At 38.4% G+C, this 17,657-nt stretch overlaps 3 protein-coding genes across 4 annotated transcripts; all 3 read right to left on the bottom strand.

The window, feature by feature from the left end:
• Positions 1–86: 86 nt before the first annotated feature.
• LOC137726159 (E3 ubiquitin protein ligase DRIP2) lies at positions 87–4,261 on the bottom strand. The gene is made up of 8 exons (XM_068465039.2): positions 4,034–4,261; positions 3,672–3,911; positions 2,763–2,862; positions 1,940–2,273; positions 1,350–1,786; positions 1,182–1,232; positions 797–869; positions 87–646 (listed from the first exon to the last, which is right to left on the bottom strand). Exons 2-8 carry the CDS (start codon positions 3,784–3,786, stop codon positions 473–475), a joined length of 1,284 nt encoding a protein of 427 aa, XP_068321140.2. The 5' UTR covers positions 3,787–3,911; positions 4,034–4,261; the 3' UTR covers positions 87–472.
• A 2,041-nt stretch (positions 4,262–6,302) lies between these two features.
• LOC148696729 (uncharacterized) lies at positions 6,303–8,414 on the bottom strand. Its single transcript, XM_088694232.1, has 2 exons — positions 6,682–8,414; positions 6,303–6,508 (listed from the first exon to the last, which is right to left on the bottom strand). Exons 1-2 carry the CDS (start codon positions 8,048–8,050, stop codon positions 6,465–6,467), a joined length of 1,413 nt encoding a protein of 470 aa, XP_088550358.1. The 5' UTR covers positions 8,051–8,414; the 3' UTR covers positions 6,303–6,464.
• Positions 8,415–9,571: 1,157 nt separating this feature from the next.
• Positions 9,572–12,945, bottom strand: LOC137725623 (magnesium transporter MRS2-I). Of its 2 annotated transcripts, XM_068464376.2 has the most exons (11): positions 12,277–12,945; positions 12,135–12,164; positions 11,684–11,834; positions 11,379–11,500; positions 11,149–11,223; positions 10,675–10,905; positions 10,548–10,592; positions 10,419–10,463; positions 10,272–10,301; positions 10,064–10,183; positions 9,572–9,974 (listed from the first exon to the last, which is right to left on the bottom strand). In XM_068464376.2, exons 1-11 carry the CDS (start codon positions 12,559–12,561, stop codon positions 9,888–9,890), a joined length of 1,221 nt encoding a protein of 406 aa, XP_068320477.2. In that variant the 5' UTR covers positions 12,562–12,945; the 3' UTR covers positions 9,572–9,887. The 2 variants fall into 2 exon arrangements, with proteins under 2 accessions (XP_068320477.2, XP_088550357.1); XM_088694231.1 differs by lacking the exon at positions 12,135–12,164 and having other exon boundaries at positions 12,277–12,783.
• Positions 12,946–17,657: the final 4,712 nt, after the last annotated feature.

Genomic DNA, 17,657 nt, shown 5'->3' with positions numbered 1-17,657 from the left:
TTATTCCAAATGTAAAAGAAATACTGAGTTTGAATCTCCATGGTCCCCATCGATAATACAAGAAAAAAGAACGGACCACGTGCACAAGAGGAAAAATATTTTGTATATTGGTACGGGGCATTTTGTTACAGACAAGTAAACTGCGGCCAGAAACTGTGTATAAGTCAGGTTCATAGAACAAGGGCATTACATGATGTGAATCGATAATTTCAACAAGAAAATTTGATCAGGTATAATACAGACATTGCAATGGCCATTCGCCAAGAACAACATGCCACACTTGAGTACGAGGGAAGATGAGCGAGTTTTTCTTCAGTAGTTCATTCGTCCCCTCTGACACCGCCGTGGGCAGCAGCAGTTGACAACACTGTGATTGCAAAGTTTGCAACATATACTCATACAATACATGCCGGATCAGAAACTGCATCTCTATCATCTCACAAATTCTAACGGAAAAAACATGACAGAGCTGTTAGGAGTTTGAGACCTTTCGGGAATAAGCCAGCACCATCACAAAATCTTTCGCAGAGGACCCGACAGATGCTGTAATTCGTTCCGAAGGGGATGCCATTTGTAGCCACAGATCAACTAAGTTATACATTTCTAACGTGGGAACCACTGGTTGTCCCATACATTTAATCTCAACCTGCAAGAAATATTAACGAATCGTTACCAAAGGAAGCAAGCAACATATAGTAAAAATTTAACTATATTCCGAAGAAAAACACACAATTTGGGTACTGGGAATGATTTTCCAGTAGTCTTTTCAAATTAAACCAAAACTGGATTGGCTTACCTCAGCTTCGCTAGTGAGGTCAAGTTTCCTCATTAGGTATTTCTGGATGAACGAGACAGGCACGTTCCCATCCCTGTGACAAAAGAACCAAATATGAGACTAATGAGACAATCATTGGAGAACTCTTCCCATAACAAAATCATTCTCGCATCTTCAAAATCTTAAGTAGACAAAAGTTACAAGTACCAGCAGTGATGAATTTTGAACATTTACAGTTTTTTCCGGAATGTTAAGATCAAATAATGGAGTTCATTAACGATTAAGAATGAAGCAGCATATGTTAGCTTGTCCATAAAACTTATAAATAGCACTGCAAAATTGAACACTTCATCATGCAATGATGAATGGTGCACTCAAACATGCATTAGAGAAATAAAGAACTCACTTTATCCTTAAGTAACTTGTCGGAATTTGAGGCAAGGGTTCATCTCCTTCCCTGAAACCATTAATTCAATAGATCAATTCACAAAGAAAGGGAGAGCAACTTGTCCAAAAAATTCTTTAAATAATCCAAATAAAGACAGAATCTTTCAAAGCTAAAGTTGTTTCTCACTGGTCTTCAGAAGCTACGAGTGAGAACCAAATTGGACCGGCTTTTCTTTCATGTTTGCCAAAAGTTGCATCCAAAACAGCTTGGGGTGAAATGCTTGATTCTGCAAATGATTCCCTCTTTCGTCGAACCCTACGCAACTTTTTAGGTTTTACTGTTTCTGGAGAGGTAGGATAAGTGCTATTCTTTTCCTCCTCAACTTTTGATTTCTGTTTGTTTTCCTTATTTTTGGACTTGCGAACCTGAGGTTCACTTACATGCACTGGTTCTACTTTATTTTCAGACCCTTGGGAGTTGGATTTGAGAGACTTGGTCCTATTCGCAACTTCGACCAAACAATTTAATGGTTTCCAAAGATCCAATTTCCCTTCCCATGGTTCACCGCTGTCCTCAGTTTCTTTATTGGATACAGGCTGGCTAGGCTCAGCAGAAAAAGAATTCTGTGCCAGCCAAATTTGAGAGCAATAAATTCATTAGTATATTTATCCAAATGCAATACTTTCTTTTTAAGCTTGTGGAAATAAAAGCTCATCAGCAGTTTAACAAATGCATATAAGGAAAGCTAGATAAGACAGAATGTTGCCATCACCTACCGGCTTGTTATTTTGACCAGACTTATTTGAGGCTTCAGGTGAGCTGTTGCTCTCTAGGTGATCTTCTGCTGAACCTTCCTCGTTCTTAATAGGCCTCTCAACCAAAAAACTGGATGCTTGTAAAGCAGAAGCCTTTCTTGCAACAGCTTTAGTTCTCCTTCCCGTCATGGTAGCCTGGGCTGACACTCTGGGAGTGCTGACCACCAAAGATGAGAGAGATCTCTCCTTTCTTCTAGCTGGTAATGTAACTGAAGGCATAACTTCAGGTGCACTTACCTTTCTTCTTTTAAAAGGGAAAATCTTAGCCCTTACATCTTGCCAGCTGTGATCTGGCCTGATAACCAAGGTAACTAAAACCATCAATATATCATATGATTAAATCAACAAAAATCATGAGTAATGGATGTGCATGCTTGCCCAATAAGTATTTACAGTTGCACGACAAGGGCACAAGGACTGAAGAATTACAAATCATCTGCAACTAAATCAAGAACGTTGAATGGTTGCAAATGCGACTGCATGCACATGGAGAGAAGATCATAAAGAATTACAAGGCATATCCATATCAGGTGTAGTACCATCCTCCTATTTTGTCATCATCCCACAATAAACTCACTTATCAAAGAACAGTTCTTTGCCACTAAATTAATACGGGGAGGTTGCATGTTGATGGCATAAACCATGGCATTCTAATTAAAAGTGAAAAATGAATGATTCCGCTCGAAAAAGAGGAAGGAAAACCAACTTCTCCAAAAATTGCATATTATAATCCATTTAAGTACTTATTTTGCTTAATCCGATGATAAGTTAACAAAATAGGAACCTTAATTTCTCCAGTGGAACACAACCCAGGTCTATGTTGCATATTGGACAGACTTCTAGTTCCTCGTCTGAAATCTTATTATATATGCACTTCCTGCAAACTGGAGAAGTACAAACAAAAAATCAATCATAATTATTCTCTACACTGTACACAGAAGAAACTTACGATAAAAAGAAAAGGAGGGTGGAGGATCGGTCCGAGAAAAACTTCACGCAAAATTAATTTGATAAGCAACAGAAAACCCGGCATGAAGTAAACTAAATTCTTAATCAACGGAAAGAAAAGACAGCTAACGAGCTAAAGTAAAAGAAGCCAGTCTTTAAGTTACGCACTGGTACGGATTTTGAACATAATTGCATGTTTGTAATTCTACCTTCAAGAACACATGACTCTAACTCTATATATTTGTTACACACTCTCAGGATTCCATCCAATGAACATGTACGAATGCAATGCGGTTATGCAACTTAGGCCACTGCAAGCAGAGACCTTCCGAGCGACGTCGGAATTATATCCCTTTTAGTCAAGCATTCGAAGTCATCAACAAGCATGTCAAATTAATGAGATAAGATTCTGTTTGTTCATCAAATGGTTGGCAAATCCAACAGGCAAAGCTCCCCTCAGATCTTCGAGCCCAAAAACGTAAACAGAAAGAGAGAACGAGGAAGGAAACCGTCTTGGAAAACATGGAATTCCAAAAACCCACATCCCAAAACCACACAAACGATTCAAAACCAAGCCAAACCCAGATAACAAAAATGCAAAATACCAATAACCCAGATCACCAAAAACACCAAAACGCCATAAAAATCACAGCTTCACACTCCAAATTTCCAGAATCAGAAACGCAATCGGCAGAAACAGGAAATACAAAGAGTCTTTGGCACGAGGGAAGGAGAAGGAACTCACACGTGTGAAGACATTCAGATATGGTGGTGGCGTCTCTGAAGAGCTTATCGCAGAGAGGACAAGTCATGCATGCCGCAATCGTCTCCCTCCTCACTCTCACCACCGGATTCGCCATCTCCAACCCCACGAAGCCTCCAACTCCTCCCACTCTATAAATTCCAAAATTCCGAACTCCCCCACGTATTCACAAACTGCATGTTGCGGCACGCACAAAATTTACGTCCATTTCTGTAAATCCACCTGCATTAGACCCAAAAACCACAAAAATCAGAACATCAACGGGACAACAAAGCAGGCGAAAAAGATGAGGAAAACCCAGCAAAATCTAAGGGAGAAGAAAGCAAGAAATATATTATCATTACCCCTGTTGAAGCTGCGAGGGAGATTTGAGCTGTTTGGTTGGTGGGAAAGTGAGATTTGCGAGATGGGTTCGATCGATTTCTGAGTACTCGACGTTGGTTTTGATGGATTCGAACAGAGGGTCAAGGATTATTGATCTGAATCGAGAGGCTCGCTCTTCGTCATAAAAGAGCATGAAGTTTTTCCCTTTTTTTTTTTTTTTTTTGACTAATTTTATTTCATTTTCTTATTCGAAAAGCAATATTAAATTGAAATTTAAAGACCAGGTTCAGTTCAAGATTGGGGGGGGTGAGGCTAACATGCGCTAAGGGTGCGTACTGATATTAAAGTGCGCCCTGGGTTATCGTGCGCCCGACGGCGAGTCTTGCTGAAGTGTGAGCGAGTTGTTTTGTGTCCACATGTGCATAATAGCTGGCGGTCGCATTTAACTTTTTTTGGTATTTTTATTTTTAATTTGACAAAAATAGATTTCACGTACGGAACGAGCTGAGTCAAAGCTACTTGAAACCCATACTATGTTTCCACTTTCCAATCGCCGTTGTTCACTTTTTCACTTTTGTGTTTTACCGCGCTGTGAAATTAATGTGCAAAGGTCGGAAGAGGGAATGAGAATTCTTTCCAGATTCTTCTTGTAAGGATCATTTTTGGATTCTTTTTATGAGGGTATGGTGAATTCTTCAATCATATTTGTTCATCGTAAAATGTGCGATCAGTTTTCGTCAAATACTATTTGTGTTCTAATTTTAAATAAAAAAAATTAAAATGATTTCTGATCGCATGATGTACGATGAACAAACATGATTAAAAGATTCCCAGGATTCTCCAATCACATCTGACATCTGTTCATCGTACATCGTGTGATCAAAAATCATTTTAAAATTTTTTATTTAAATTAAATATAAACAGTACCTGACGAAAATTGATCGCACGACGTACGATGAACATATGTGATCAGAGGAATCCCGAAATCCTTAAAAAAAGAATCCGGCGAGGATCCTCATCATGAAGAGCAACCCAATATGTGAATCCGTAGGCCAGGTGGAATCTTTGGGAAGCCTATAAAATTATACAGAGTCACCACAATTAAAAAAAAAAAAAAGCTTGAAAACTTTGAGTTTGAATCAAAATGACAAAAATGTTTTGTAAGTGAATAGTACCAGGAATGACTTTTTAGAGTAAAAATGTCATTTTCGTTAAAAATGAACAATAGGCAACACTGGTTGGAGTTGATTAGGACTAAACTCAGGATCCACAGGGAGTAATGATGATGAGCTTGCTGAGACAGTAATGGATGGAGGAGAGGAAGTATCTGTGGGAGTCAAGGGGGTTATAGGAGTGGAAAGTGGTGGATAAGGTATGAGAGAGGGTGTGGGTTCCACTACTAAGAGCATTGAAGGAGAAACAATGGAAGATGCAGGTGATGAGTCACAGGATATGGCACACTTGGCAGACTGAGCTAGCAATGATTGATACGGAAAAATGGATTCATCAAACACAACATGCCGAGATATATATATCCTACCCTTCAAGACATCATAACAAATGAAGCCCTTATATTTAGAGGCATACCCCAGAAACACACACTCAGTAGTTTTAGGTTGTAATTTGGAAGTGTTATAGGGCTTTAGTAAAGGAAAACACGAACACCCAAAAACTCTAAGATGAGTAATGACAGGAGATGTACCAAAGAGTAACTCAAAAGGAGACTTGTGTTTTAAAATTGGTGCAGGCATCCGATTGATTAAATAGGCAGCAGCCTGACAAGCAAAAGACCAAAACTGAGAGGGAAGCTGGGCATATTGCAGCAGGGTAACAGTGGTTTCGATAAGATGCCTATGTTTTCTTTCGGCTAAGCCGTTTTGCTCAGGAGTGTATGGACAGGAAATGTGATGTACCACCCCTTTGACTTTGAGAAAAGCTTGTAGTTTATGATTTATATACTCACCCCCACCATCAGATTGTAAAATCTTGATGGTTGCAGAAAACTGAGCTTGAACAAATGCATAAAAGGAGACAAAAGTATCAAAAAAATCAGATTTATTTATAAGTGGGAACACCCAACAGAATCTCGTACATTCATCAATGATAGTTACATAGAATTTGAAACCATCAATTGAATTACATGGTGCAGGACCCCAAAGGTCACTGTGAACAACTTCAAAAGGTATTTGAGATTGATGAGTACTAGATTGAAAAGACAGTTTAGTAAATTTCCCTTCTAGGCAACTATGACAGACTATTGGTACATCATCCTTGGAACACCTAATATTAGCTTTACTTAGCATAGTAGAAACAATGTTATTGGTAGGGTGACCTAACCTACTATGCCAAAGAGATGAACTGATAAGCTGTCCCAGATATGCAGAGGCCTTGATATTACTTGGTGAATAAGAAGCAGGATGTTTGGCAAGGGATGGGATGGGGTAAAGTCCATTACTGCGCAGCCCTTTGTAAAGAATCCTCCCTGTGGCCTTGTCCTGAATCCAAAAACAAAATGCATCAAAAATCAACCAGCAGTTGTTATCAAGACAAAGTCTATGTACGGATAATAGATTCTGAGACAACTTGGGCACATATAAAACAGACTTTAATTGAATAGGATGTACTGGAGTATGAATAACAGTGCTGCCAACATGGGATACGCTCAAACCTTCTCCATTAGCAGCTTGAACTGTCTCATTTGTTGGATATGGAGAGGCTAAAGTCAAGTTACTGAGATCAGTGGTCATGTGATTCGTGGCCCCAGAATCAGCAAGCCAAAGTTGATTAGAAGGCTGAGATGAAGATGCTTGAGAAGACGATGGAACCATAGTATGCATGGCTTGCATTGCAGGCTGAGATGAGAACTGAGGTGCTGAAGAAGCATAGGAAGAATGAGCCAGGGATGGTTGCTGTGGACCAATGTATGAAGGCCCCTTATCATTGTAAAAGCAAAACCAAGTCGTGTGGTTGTGCTTCCCACAAATCTGGCAACCAGATTTATCCACTGTCTTGGAATGGCAAAATGGTGCAGTATGACCATATGCATTACACAACTGACACAAAACAGAATGAGCAAAAGGCACAGTTGGAGATGGACCAAGAACACCTGAGGTAGGGACATGATTCTGATTAAAGAACTGTTGTCTTGGTGCAGGATACCTATACCCTTGATGAAACTTTCCTTTACCATTCTGCTTATTATTGTTAAACTGTCGAAAACCACCAGTATGCCCATTAGATGATCCAGCATATGAAGTATAGTGCACAGGACCAGGAGTAGATTGAGTAGGATAAAAGGGAGACTTAGGTACAGAAATGGTATTGGTATTAGCAACCATGTCAGACAGAAACTGAGATGAGACATTGCTCTCCACAATTAGTTCTTCTGCTAGTAACTGAGACCTAAAGTCTTTAAGAGAAATTACACTCTCCCGGCCTCGAATAACACATCGAAAAATATTGTACTCAGGAGGTAAGCCATTGAGTGCCAATATGACAATATCCTCATCAGCAAAGTAAACTCCAGCAGCAGACAAGTAATCGCGAGCCTCCTTAATTCGCTGCAAATATTGAGACACAGAATCTGAACCTTTCTTAATGGTTTGCAGATTAGATTTCATCTGAAATATGCTGGCTCTTGAAACAGTAGAGAATTGTTCTTTCAATCTATTCCAAAGATCACATGCACTAGAACTACCAATAGCACAAGAAAGGGCAGCAGGTGATAAAGTCGCAGTAATCAGTTGCATTAATGCTCGATCATGCATTTTCCAAACAACATATGCATCATTTTCAATTTGAGAAGACTCACCAGGGACTATACCAGATTCACTCGAATTAGCAATAAATCGAGGTGGACAGAGATTAGAGCCATCAACAAATTGCATAATTCCATGACCTTCTAACAACAATTGCATTTGAAAGTGCCAATTCAAGTAATTCGTATCATCAAGCTTAATACTCACAGAAGTAGAAATTGTGGAAATGAGAGCAGTAATTGGAGATTGAAGAATCTGAAGTTGTGATGCAGATACCATATTTGCAATTTCGAAGAAGAATTGCCACTGAGACAACAAAACAAACACCTGGTGTGCAGCTGATCTTCAACACAGCTTCAAAGATCCCAAGTCGCAGCAAACCCTAGAAATTGATAGAGGAGAAAGAGCAGCAATCGTACAGAGAAAGAACACGATCGCAAGTAGAAATTTGAGGAAGAAGAAGATCGGTAATTGGAGAAGCTAAATCAGATTGTAGAAGCGGAAGCAACAGAAGGATCGAATAGCATAGCGCGAGCTGATCCAGCGATTGATACCATGTTAATATGTATACAGATATATCAGAGAGAATTATCAAGAACTTAGAGAGAGAAAGTAAGAAGAGATAGAGAGAGAAGGATGAATGTATTAATGTGTATATTTCTTACACAGGAAGTCATCACACTTAGACTTATATAGTAGCCAAATATATGTAACAAACTAACTAACTAAATGCACAATCTGATGACAAGTGTCATAATCACATAACACTAATATATCCTAACAACATTGAAATGAAATAATAGGTAAATATATAAGATTGAAATGTTCTAAAGATGTTGTCGATATTGCAATTGAATAGAAATGTGCAAAATGTAAATTACCTAATTTTAAAAATACCGAGACCATTTCAATGACAATGTCATACAAACACAACCCTTTGTAACTTTTACTTAAAATTATACTCGCCGGCCGTCGTAGGGCAGCCTTGGGCTTTCAGAGGTTGCCATGACAGTCGCTTCACCGGAAAATTATTCGGCATGGCTGTTGTAGACTAGAAAGACGGAGGAGTTGTCATACTGGGGCCACACGAGACTATAATTTAAGACGATCTACCACGTGTCTGTTTCTGATCAGACAGTTGACATGGAACGTGAGATCATGCCTAAACCAATTTTTATGTACACAAATCGATGAGTTGTAAGTGATTGTCCCCATCTAAAAAATGTTCCCACATTCAGCATGATCTTAATTATATATAAAAAATATCAGAATTGTTATTGGCACTTCAAAATTCTCATTCTACACTCCAAACTTTCTATATTTAAAAAGAAAAATACACTTGTGAGGAGTGTAGAATGAGACTTTTGGAGTGCCAATAACATTTCCCCCCAAAAAAAAAAAATAATATATATATATATATATATATATATATATATATATATATAAAAAGACAATACGCAATAATTCGAGGGATGTGATATCCACACGTCAATTTTTACTTCTCTCACTCCATTTTAGTTTTCGACCGTCGAATCGGATGAATTGAAGAAGATCAATGAACATAAATTAAAAAAAGAGTGTCTGAGAACCCCTAATTCAAATGTGAACGAAATGCCACCTAGACAGCCAGCACAACAATAGTTGAAGAACATGTAAAACATGTTGGTCGCGTGCGGCATGCTCCTCCTTCTAGGAGTGGGTCATACCAGTTAAGTAACCGGACAATTGTGAGGGACCAGATTTGTGAATTAAGAATTAACATGTAATAAGATCGATTAGCATGTAATTAAAGACCATGACTTGACTTCCAGAACAAAATCTCATGCATATTTATATACAAACGATACTGGACGAGACAGAATTGAACACGTGACTCGGAGTAGAAGAGTAGACGATGCTCGTAACCAATTGAGCTACAAGCTTTTTACAATCTCCTACACGTTGATGCCAACTTAATCGCAATATTAAACTTTATTCGGTCTTTTGATCAATTGCTAACTACAAGTAACCCCTTGAGCCAATGCTGCCTATATTTGTACATAACAATACATGATGATGATAGTTGCAAAGCTCTACTATGTATGCATCTTTCCCAACAGATCAAATGGTATGAGTATCAAGATCCAACAAGACCTTTGTGCCGAGCGTACGAGATTATCAACAAGAAAACGGAGCTGCAAACTATCCCCGTGACGATGATCACCTAAGTTATGTTAGGGAAATGGAGTTTGAAATGAAAATTTATCTCCAAAGAAGTGAAGGAAATTATGTGGACTGGGGCGGTATACGTACCCATTTGAATACGTATCCATGATCTTTTGTCCATGTATACGGGATGTTCATGCCAAATATTGCAGCCACCATAGAACACATAGACAAACAAACAGTTCCAGAACTTAGGAACAGCTCTAGCTGTCACCGGAAACTCATGTTAACCATAAAAAAGGATATATACTTAAAAAGTTGGCATACTATCTTTTTTGAGTCCTAAAGACATTACCTGAATTAGCTGATTCCGATGATTGTCAAGCTGCAATGAATACGAATTAGATCGGACATGTCTGTGCATATTGTTAAAGAAACTACTGCGCATGTGAAGTCTGAAATCAGTGTATCAATGTTTCAATATCATGTGAACAACCATTACCTGGATATTAATGTAATCCTCTGTGTCATCGATGTATTCGCGCAGCTGGTAACGAAAGAATGAATCGTGTAAGTTTTATCTCATATGAGTAGAAAGTTAGGATACTGCCAACGTAGTAATAATGCATACCGCTGTCAATTTATTCAACGTGCCTTCAATTTGCATAAAGTAAGCCTGCAAAAGATAATAGGATTCAACTCAGACTTCAGGTTTGGTTTGGCTGTACAAGAGTACAGAACCTGTGATAAATTATAACCTCGAGCAACATCTCAAGTTCCTCAACATCATTCTCCTCTTCAACTGTCGTTGCAGCACTCGCCCTGCTTGTTCTGGATACCTTTGAACCTATAGTTATAGTAGGTGAGGCGAGAGACCAATTTGGAGCTCCAGAGTTGCTGACAGGTGAAGTCCCCACCATCTTTCTTGACAAGTAAAGGTCTGCCATATCATCATCGTCATCAAGAAGTTGTTCGAGTTCATCTCTTACCTAGAATGCATTATTCCATAAAGGAAATAAGTTCGTACTTGTAAGCGAAAATTAGAAAATATATATTTGCCATTTTTTGCAACTTCTACCTTTGTGGCAACAAAAACAATACAACATTGTTAAGGGGAATTGATTGCAGAACTAAATCAAGAAACAAATCCCCTGCATCACTGAGCATAAGAGGAATAGTTAAGTATTAGCATATGACTGCCGTTTTCAGTATAATACTGGTAACTGTCGTACCTTTTGAACCCGATTTGTCAACCTGGTCATTGCACTCTTCAACTTCCGAACACGATCCAAATTACGACTGCTAATCTGCAAATAAGTCCAGCTGTTTCAACAGAGGAGAACAATCTAAACAAGTTTTCCTTCTATCATGGATTATGAAATAATGTAATTAGGGGGCTTTAAACACTTTGGTTACGCAATCAGGGATTTAGAAAATAAATGAAATTCTAAGAATCATTTACCTTGGAGGTCAGCTCATCTAAAGCCGGATAAGCATCAGCCTCTAGAACTCTAGTCTGCCCATCAAGAAAACTACAGATACCTTCTAGTGCAACTTCTAAAGCTCGGAATTCGAATGGGAATTCTAAATCATGACATAAACAAAACAACCAGGAAATTAAGTCAAAGAACAGATAAACAACAAGCACAAAACTTGGGTACCGAATTGGAAACATACTAACTCAACTAGGAACACGGAAAATTGAGCTCGAACTTCCTGAGCAACACTATGACATAAACCGAAAAGGGAGAAGTTTTGAGGTCACACCATTTTCCTCATCGGTTTCATCTTTTTGTACCCCAGAAGCGTCTTCTTCTTCTCCTTGGCCATTGAAATTGGTACTTGACAGAGGCAGACGCCTTTGAAGCTCCTTAACGATGGGAAGTACAGTATCATCAAACGGGTCTCTAAGCAGTACCTGCACCAATAACAATCTTAACCATTTGCCTAGAATATATTTTACTTCAATGCATTTGAAATCCACTCATTATTCTCCTCACAAGTATACTCGGCTATTCTACTCTAATTCAAACTAAACTCCGTGAGGCGGATTTAAACTTGGGTGCAGAGGAGGAGCACACTGCCTCGTGGCTATTTAGCTACGCGTATGCTAATTGTGATTAGTTGCTAGTTTAGTGCTACTTATATTATAACAAACAATAAGAAGTGTAAAGGCAAAGGCAAATAAAACAGTACAAATACACATTAATCTAATTACCTCATCCGCTGTGATTATTGCTTTGATGTGCTGGAACCCAAATCCCATAAAGCATACGCAACAAGCACAGTGTTTAGTAAAAGAAAAAAAAGCCAGAAGCAGAATAAGAACGAAAAGCACTTATGGAAATCTCACAACCGACCTCCAAATTAAGAACAATCACTTTCTCTCTGCCCAAGATTGTAGAAGGATACGAAAGCAATGGATCGAGAAGCCGAAGATCTCGAGCGTGAATCTGAACTCGGTGGATAATGGCGTGCTTGTCCAAATCCAAAACCGTTCCCTGCCCGTCATGGTCCAGCGAAATCCAGCTTCTCAAAGCTGCAGTTTTTTTCTTGGTGGCGGCAGAGGCTTGAGCCTGCGTCTGAGCAGTCTCCTCCGCCGCCGGGACCAGCAGCTCATCCCGAGCCATTTCCAGAGCTAACATATCTCCTATTGGGAAAAGCTGCTTATTGGGAAAGCCGATTAAGGAATATGGGGAAGTGGGAAAGAGGAAAGTTTTGAACTTTTTGTGAATCAATCAATTGGGTTTGTTGGTGGATTGGGAAATTTGGAGAATTCATGGGTTTTGGGGAATTGGGGATTGGGGAGGTGGGTTTGGAGGAAAAGGGGTTTGGAGGAAAATGTGGTGGAGATATTTGCATGGCTTGGTGGCTGCTGGTGGAAACGTAAGAGTGCAAGTAAACAGATGACAGGGGAGATATATATGTCGGAATCAAGTTTTACCCGCATTAAACGGCGCGTGCGCTCACATTCCCTCCCATAAATTATTTGCCTTGAGCAGTTTTTAATATGACGACGTATGTACATTAAGGATTGAGGTATTCGAGGGATTGGTTTTGATGTAATGCGTATTTCTCGTGAGAGTGAACGGAAAAATTGGAACTGCAAAATTGTCATAGTCTATTGTGTCGATCCTACATGTAAAACGAACGTCTTTAGTCATACTGAGACGATGTTGATTGCGTTTGGATTTTAATCCTATGTAAGTGGGAAATATTAAACAATATACTCACTTTATGAAAATAGCTAACTTTTAAATCGTAATGGAAAACATGTGTTGTTCGGCCAAACGAGAAGTACTACTGGGCCAAGAGCTAATTTCTCCTTACTTAGTTTGCCATTTCATTTTGCGAAATAAGGTTTGCAATATTTTAAACATTGGCATATTTGTGTCATAATAAAATAATGGTATTATATAAGGAGTTGATAAAGGCACTCAAAAAAAATTATCACATACCCTAAACATATAAAAATATAAGTGAAAATACATTTGAAACAGTGTAGAATGAATTATTAGGAGCGCCCTTGACAAGACCCGTTATGTATTGAAATCTTGATTACTGTTCATTCCATATATTTCCAATTAGTTGAATAAGAAGGATAATAACATTCCTAACATACTAAGTACGCGAAATAAACATTATCAATATCAATAATAACATTCACAACAAACTCATTCTTTTGATAATCAAAGCCAAATTAATACGTTTGGTGAGATATTAAGGAAAGGAAATCAACGAGGAAGTGGTCGGAGTGGCGACTACCACAAGAAATTAGTTAAGACAACTAACAAGATGGTCTTTTTACCAAAAACCATGATGCTTTGAAATTGAGAGTTGCTAGATCCACCATTTTGTCTTATTTTCTCATTCACGTTAGATTTCCACCCACTATAAAAAGTTAAAAAAAATTAAAATGTTATTCAGTATTATTAATAACCCTTAATATATATATATATATATATATATATAATTATAAACTTGTCTCTTAAAAAAATATAAAAAATATATATATATAAAACTAAAACTAAGGATACAGTCATGATAGAATTTCATCTGCTTCATCTAACATAAGAAAAATGCATGATTGTTTCATATTAAGAAAAATCGTTTGAGCAAAGCGTGAGAGGTATCACGCCCAAACTAAGTTCATTATTTTTGCTTTCTCTGAATGAAAGAAGATGAGACGATGAGGGGTTTAAGTGAGACAAATCGTCTAAATAGAGCTTGAGAGTTATCATGACCAAATTTTTTATTTTTTTTAAATAACAAAAAGAGGTTAACTAAGGTCCTTGTTAGTCATTTTACAAATGGACAAAGTTGTAATTAAAAAATGAGAGCTACTAGACCCACTTTATTATCTTATTTTTCCACCCATATTGTAATCTCACCCACCTTAAAAAGTTAAAAAATTAAAATGTTATTTCCCCACCCACTTTATTCCCAAAATAACCTTTAATATATACATACATATGATGTGACAGCCCGTTCCGGACTTTTCGTACCGTAGGGGTGAAATGACGGTTTCGCCCCCTAATGGATAATTGTTGTTTGTGTGGTTGTTTTGGGTTCTTGGTTGGTTGCATCCCAGCCACACATCCATCATCATCCTCATCTCTCTCTCCTGTTCTCCCTATCTATCCCAAGCCCCTCTCTCTCTCCCTTTCCTATTCTTTTTGTACGGACACCACCCAAAACCTTTAAAACCTTCACATATCGAGGAAACAAGTTACACAGTTGTGCTCATGAGGTCCTTAGGAGTTCAACCATACCTATTTTAGGTAAGGATACCTTCGTTTTCACGTCGAACTCGGGATCCCCCGATTTGATCACTATTCATGCACAATTCTTGTGTTTTTGGGAATTTCAAGCTTGTAGGAAGCTTGGTGAGGTCCTTAGGAGGCTCGGGGTGGTTCGTTTGAAGGTTTTGGACGTCGGGATCGTGAGTTGGGCCGGAGTTGATGGTGTTTTCCCGGTGAGATTCCGTGGGTTTTAGTGCTTGAAAGTGGTATGGATTTGTTCCTCTTGTTGTAAGCTTCATTTTGGTACCAATTTTGTGAAATTTGGTTGAAAAATGAAGAAGATACAAAGTTTTGAAAATTTCCCGGTTTTCCAGCGCCGGCGACGGCGCCGGAGTTTGGCCGAAGAAGACGACAGAATATTCCGTCAGTTTGGACGGAATATTTCTAACAGTGTTAACGGAATCCGTCAGAGTTAACGGAATATTCCTGACAGAGTTAACTGACGCCGTCAGTGTGTCAGGCACGTGCCTGCGCGTGGGCGGCGAGTGTGGCAGTGCCTTGACCGGCGCGTGGGGGCGCGTGCGGCGTCGAAAAATTATTTTAAAAATATGGGGATGTTCCTAAGGTTGAGTAGATCACGTCCCCATTTAAGCATTGTATGAGAAGTTATTTCGTATGGTTGGTTGTGTACTTTAAAATTTACGTTTTTATAGTTGTTTCGCATATAGGTGAGACCTATCCCGAGGACGAGCGCGGTCACTCGAGGCAAGGGGGTTACGACTTTTCTACATACCAGTGAGTGGGCTTTTGGTTTTCCGTATATACCTAATATACTTATGATTTTCCTAGAAAGTGAAATGAAATGTTTATATGTTTATATGCCACGTATATTGTTTGCCCAGTTATTTATGCATTATTGTTGCATATTTATATATGTGTTAGTGCCGCGGACACACAGGTAAGTGTCAGGTGAATTATGATTTATGTTTATGTTCAGTAGTGATTTGAGATGCATAGAGACCTCATAATTTGCACCCCCGGTCTTAGTGCTCCCGCCCAGAGTTGGGCACAGTCCTTCACGTGATGTTCACCTCTCGCACCGCGCGCTCATCTTGGATCTAAGTTAGGTGCACAATCCTGTCGTACAAACTACTTTAGGTGGTTTCGACTCGTAGGTGACCCGCGATTATTCGCTCAGCCTTCACGTGATCGTAGCACTTGAGCGTACTTATTATACACCCAGTCCTGTCGTACAGACCACTTTAGGTGGTTCCGACTCGTGTGCAGGTATAGTTAGTGAGTTGGAGATTTGAGCTCTAGATTCAGCCGTACAGGTCACGTTAGGTGACTCCGGCTGACAGATTTCATGGCATTGTTTGGCATTACCTGAGCACTTGCATTCTATTTAAAGGCATTTGACATGGCATATTTCTGAGCATGACTTATATATATATATATATATATATATATATATATGTATATTCTATTTTTTGGGAAGTATACAAGTTTTACGGCAAGGGGTTAGAACTTTGTTTATGAAACGGTTTTTGAAAAGCTTTGTTTTTGCCCACTCACGCTTTCTGTTTTGCGCCCCTCTAGGTTCTAGTTTGGCTAGCGCCTTTGGTGGCTCCCCAGAGGATTTTCCCGGCATATCTGACAGATTATCACCAGTGTAGGACCACCTTGGGTGTGTTTATTTAGTGTTGTTTCTCCCGGACTACACTAGGTCTTTCGTGCTCTGAACTTTTGTTATCACACTTACGCTTGCACATGTCTGTTATTACCTTGTGTATAGCTGGGTTTTTATTTATTCGTACTTTTATTATTATTACTTTTAGCTTCCGCACTGTGCACATGGCTACGTCACTTCCATGTGACGGCCAGCATATCCCGATCTCGGTCGGGGTGTGTCATATGAAATTCTAAAATTCTCTCTTAAAAAATATAACAAATAATAAGTAAAAGAAAACTACTAATTAAGGTCTGCAAATTCAAATGGAAACGACAGAGGTATCCAAATTCAAAAGAATTCGACAACGACAAATTCAAAAATACGATTGCCAAATTCAAATGACCTAAACACAAATTATTCTTCTACATTTTCAATAGAAACATAATCTTCTACCTCTTCCGTAGAAGCGTCACTTCCACCTGTTCAATGAAAAAGTCATATTATAAGTCCATTGATATTTTTTTACTTTCTCTGAATGAAAGGAGATGAAAACATGAGTTAGGGTTTAAGGTAGACAAATCATCTCCCATGCCCAACTTTAAAATAAAAAAAAAAAATTAAGCAAAACAAGATAATTAATGTCCTTATCAGTATTTTTGCAAATGGACAAATTTGTAATTAAAATTTCATTAAAAGGTGGGTGGGAAGATAAGACATTGGGGTGGGAATAACAACACTCCTGAAATGCAATTGTTAATGTCTTAATGACATACATGTTAAGGATTAAGAAATGCATAAAATGGTTGTTCCCTCACACCATCCACACATACATGTAACTTGCTTAATATTTTCAGCGCGTTAAATGAATTTTTTCCTCAAAAGATTTGGTTGATTTTATTGGAAACTAGCCTCTCGTTACACTCATACGAATGTGACAATTGACTTTTTTTTATTAAAATATATTTTAAAAAATAACGAACTTTCGAAATTCTTAATGGAAAAAAGGCAATTTGGGTATTATGAAGGCATCACTTTTTTTTATTTCTTCCTTTATATAAATAGATATAGATGATCAAAGACGCATATCAACACTTGCCTCAGGGGCTAAAAGATTAACCAACCGAGTTCAAATCGGTTCCATGGACACCAGCATTCTCCCTACCAATAGAAGAGCAACCGCATGCGCAGCCTTGTTACAATCTCGAAGAGCAAATTGAAATGAATTGAATTTTCTTGTCATTTGGAAATTTCAATACAATACATTTGTTTTTTTTATTTATTTATTGTCTACACGTGTGTGAACAATTTTTTAATTTAAAATGAGAAA

Source organism: Pyrus communis, chromosome 5 (genome assembly GCF_041283825.1).
Source record: "Pyrus communis isolate YQ-2024b chromosome 5, ASM4128382v1, whole genome shotgun sequence".
Lineage (NCBI taxonomy): Eukaryota > Viridiplantae > Streptophyta > Magnoliopsida > Rosales > Rosaceae > Pyrus > Pyrus communis.
This window is presented reverse-complemented; position numbering and strand designations above follow the sequence as displayed.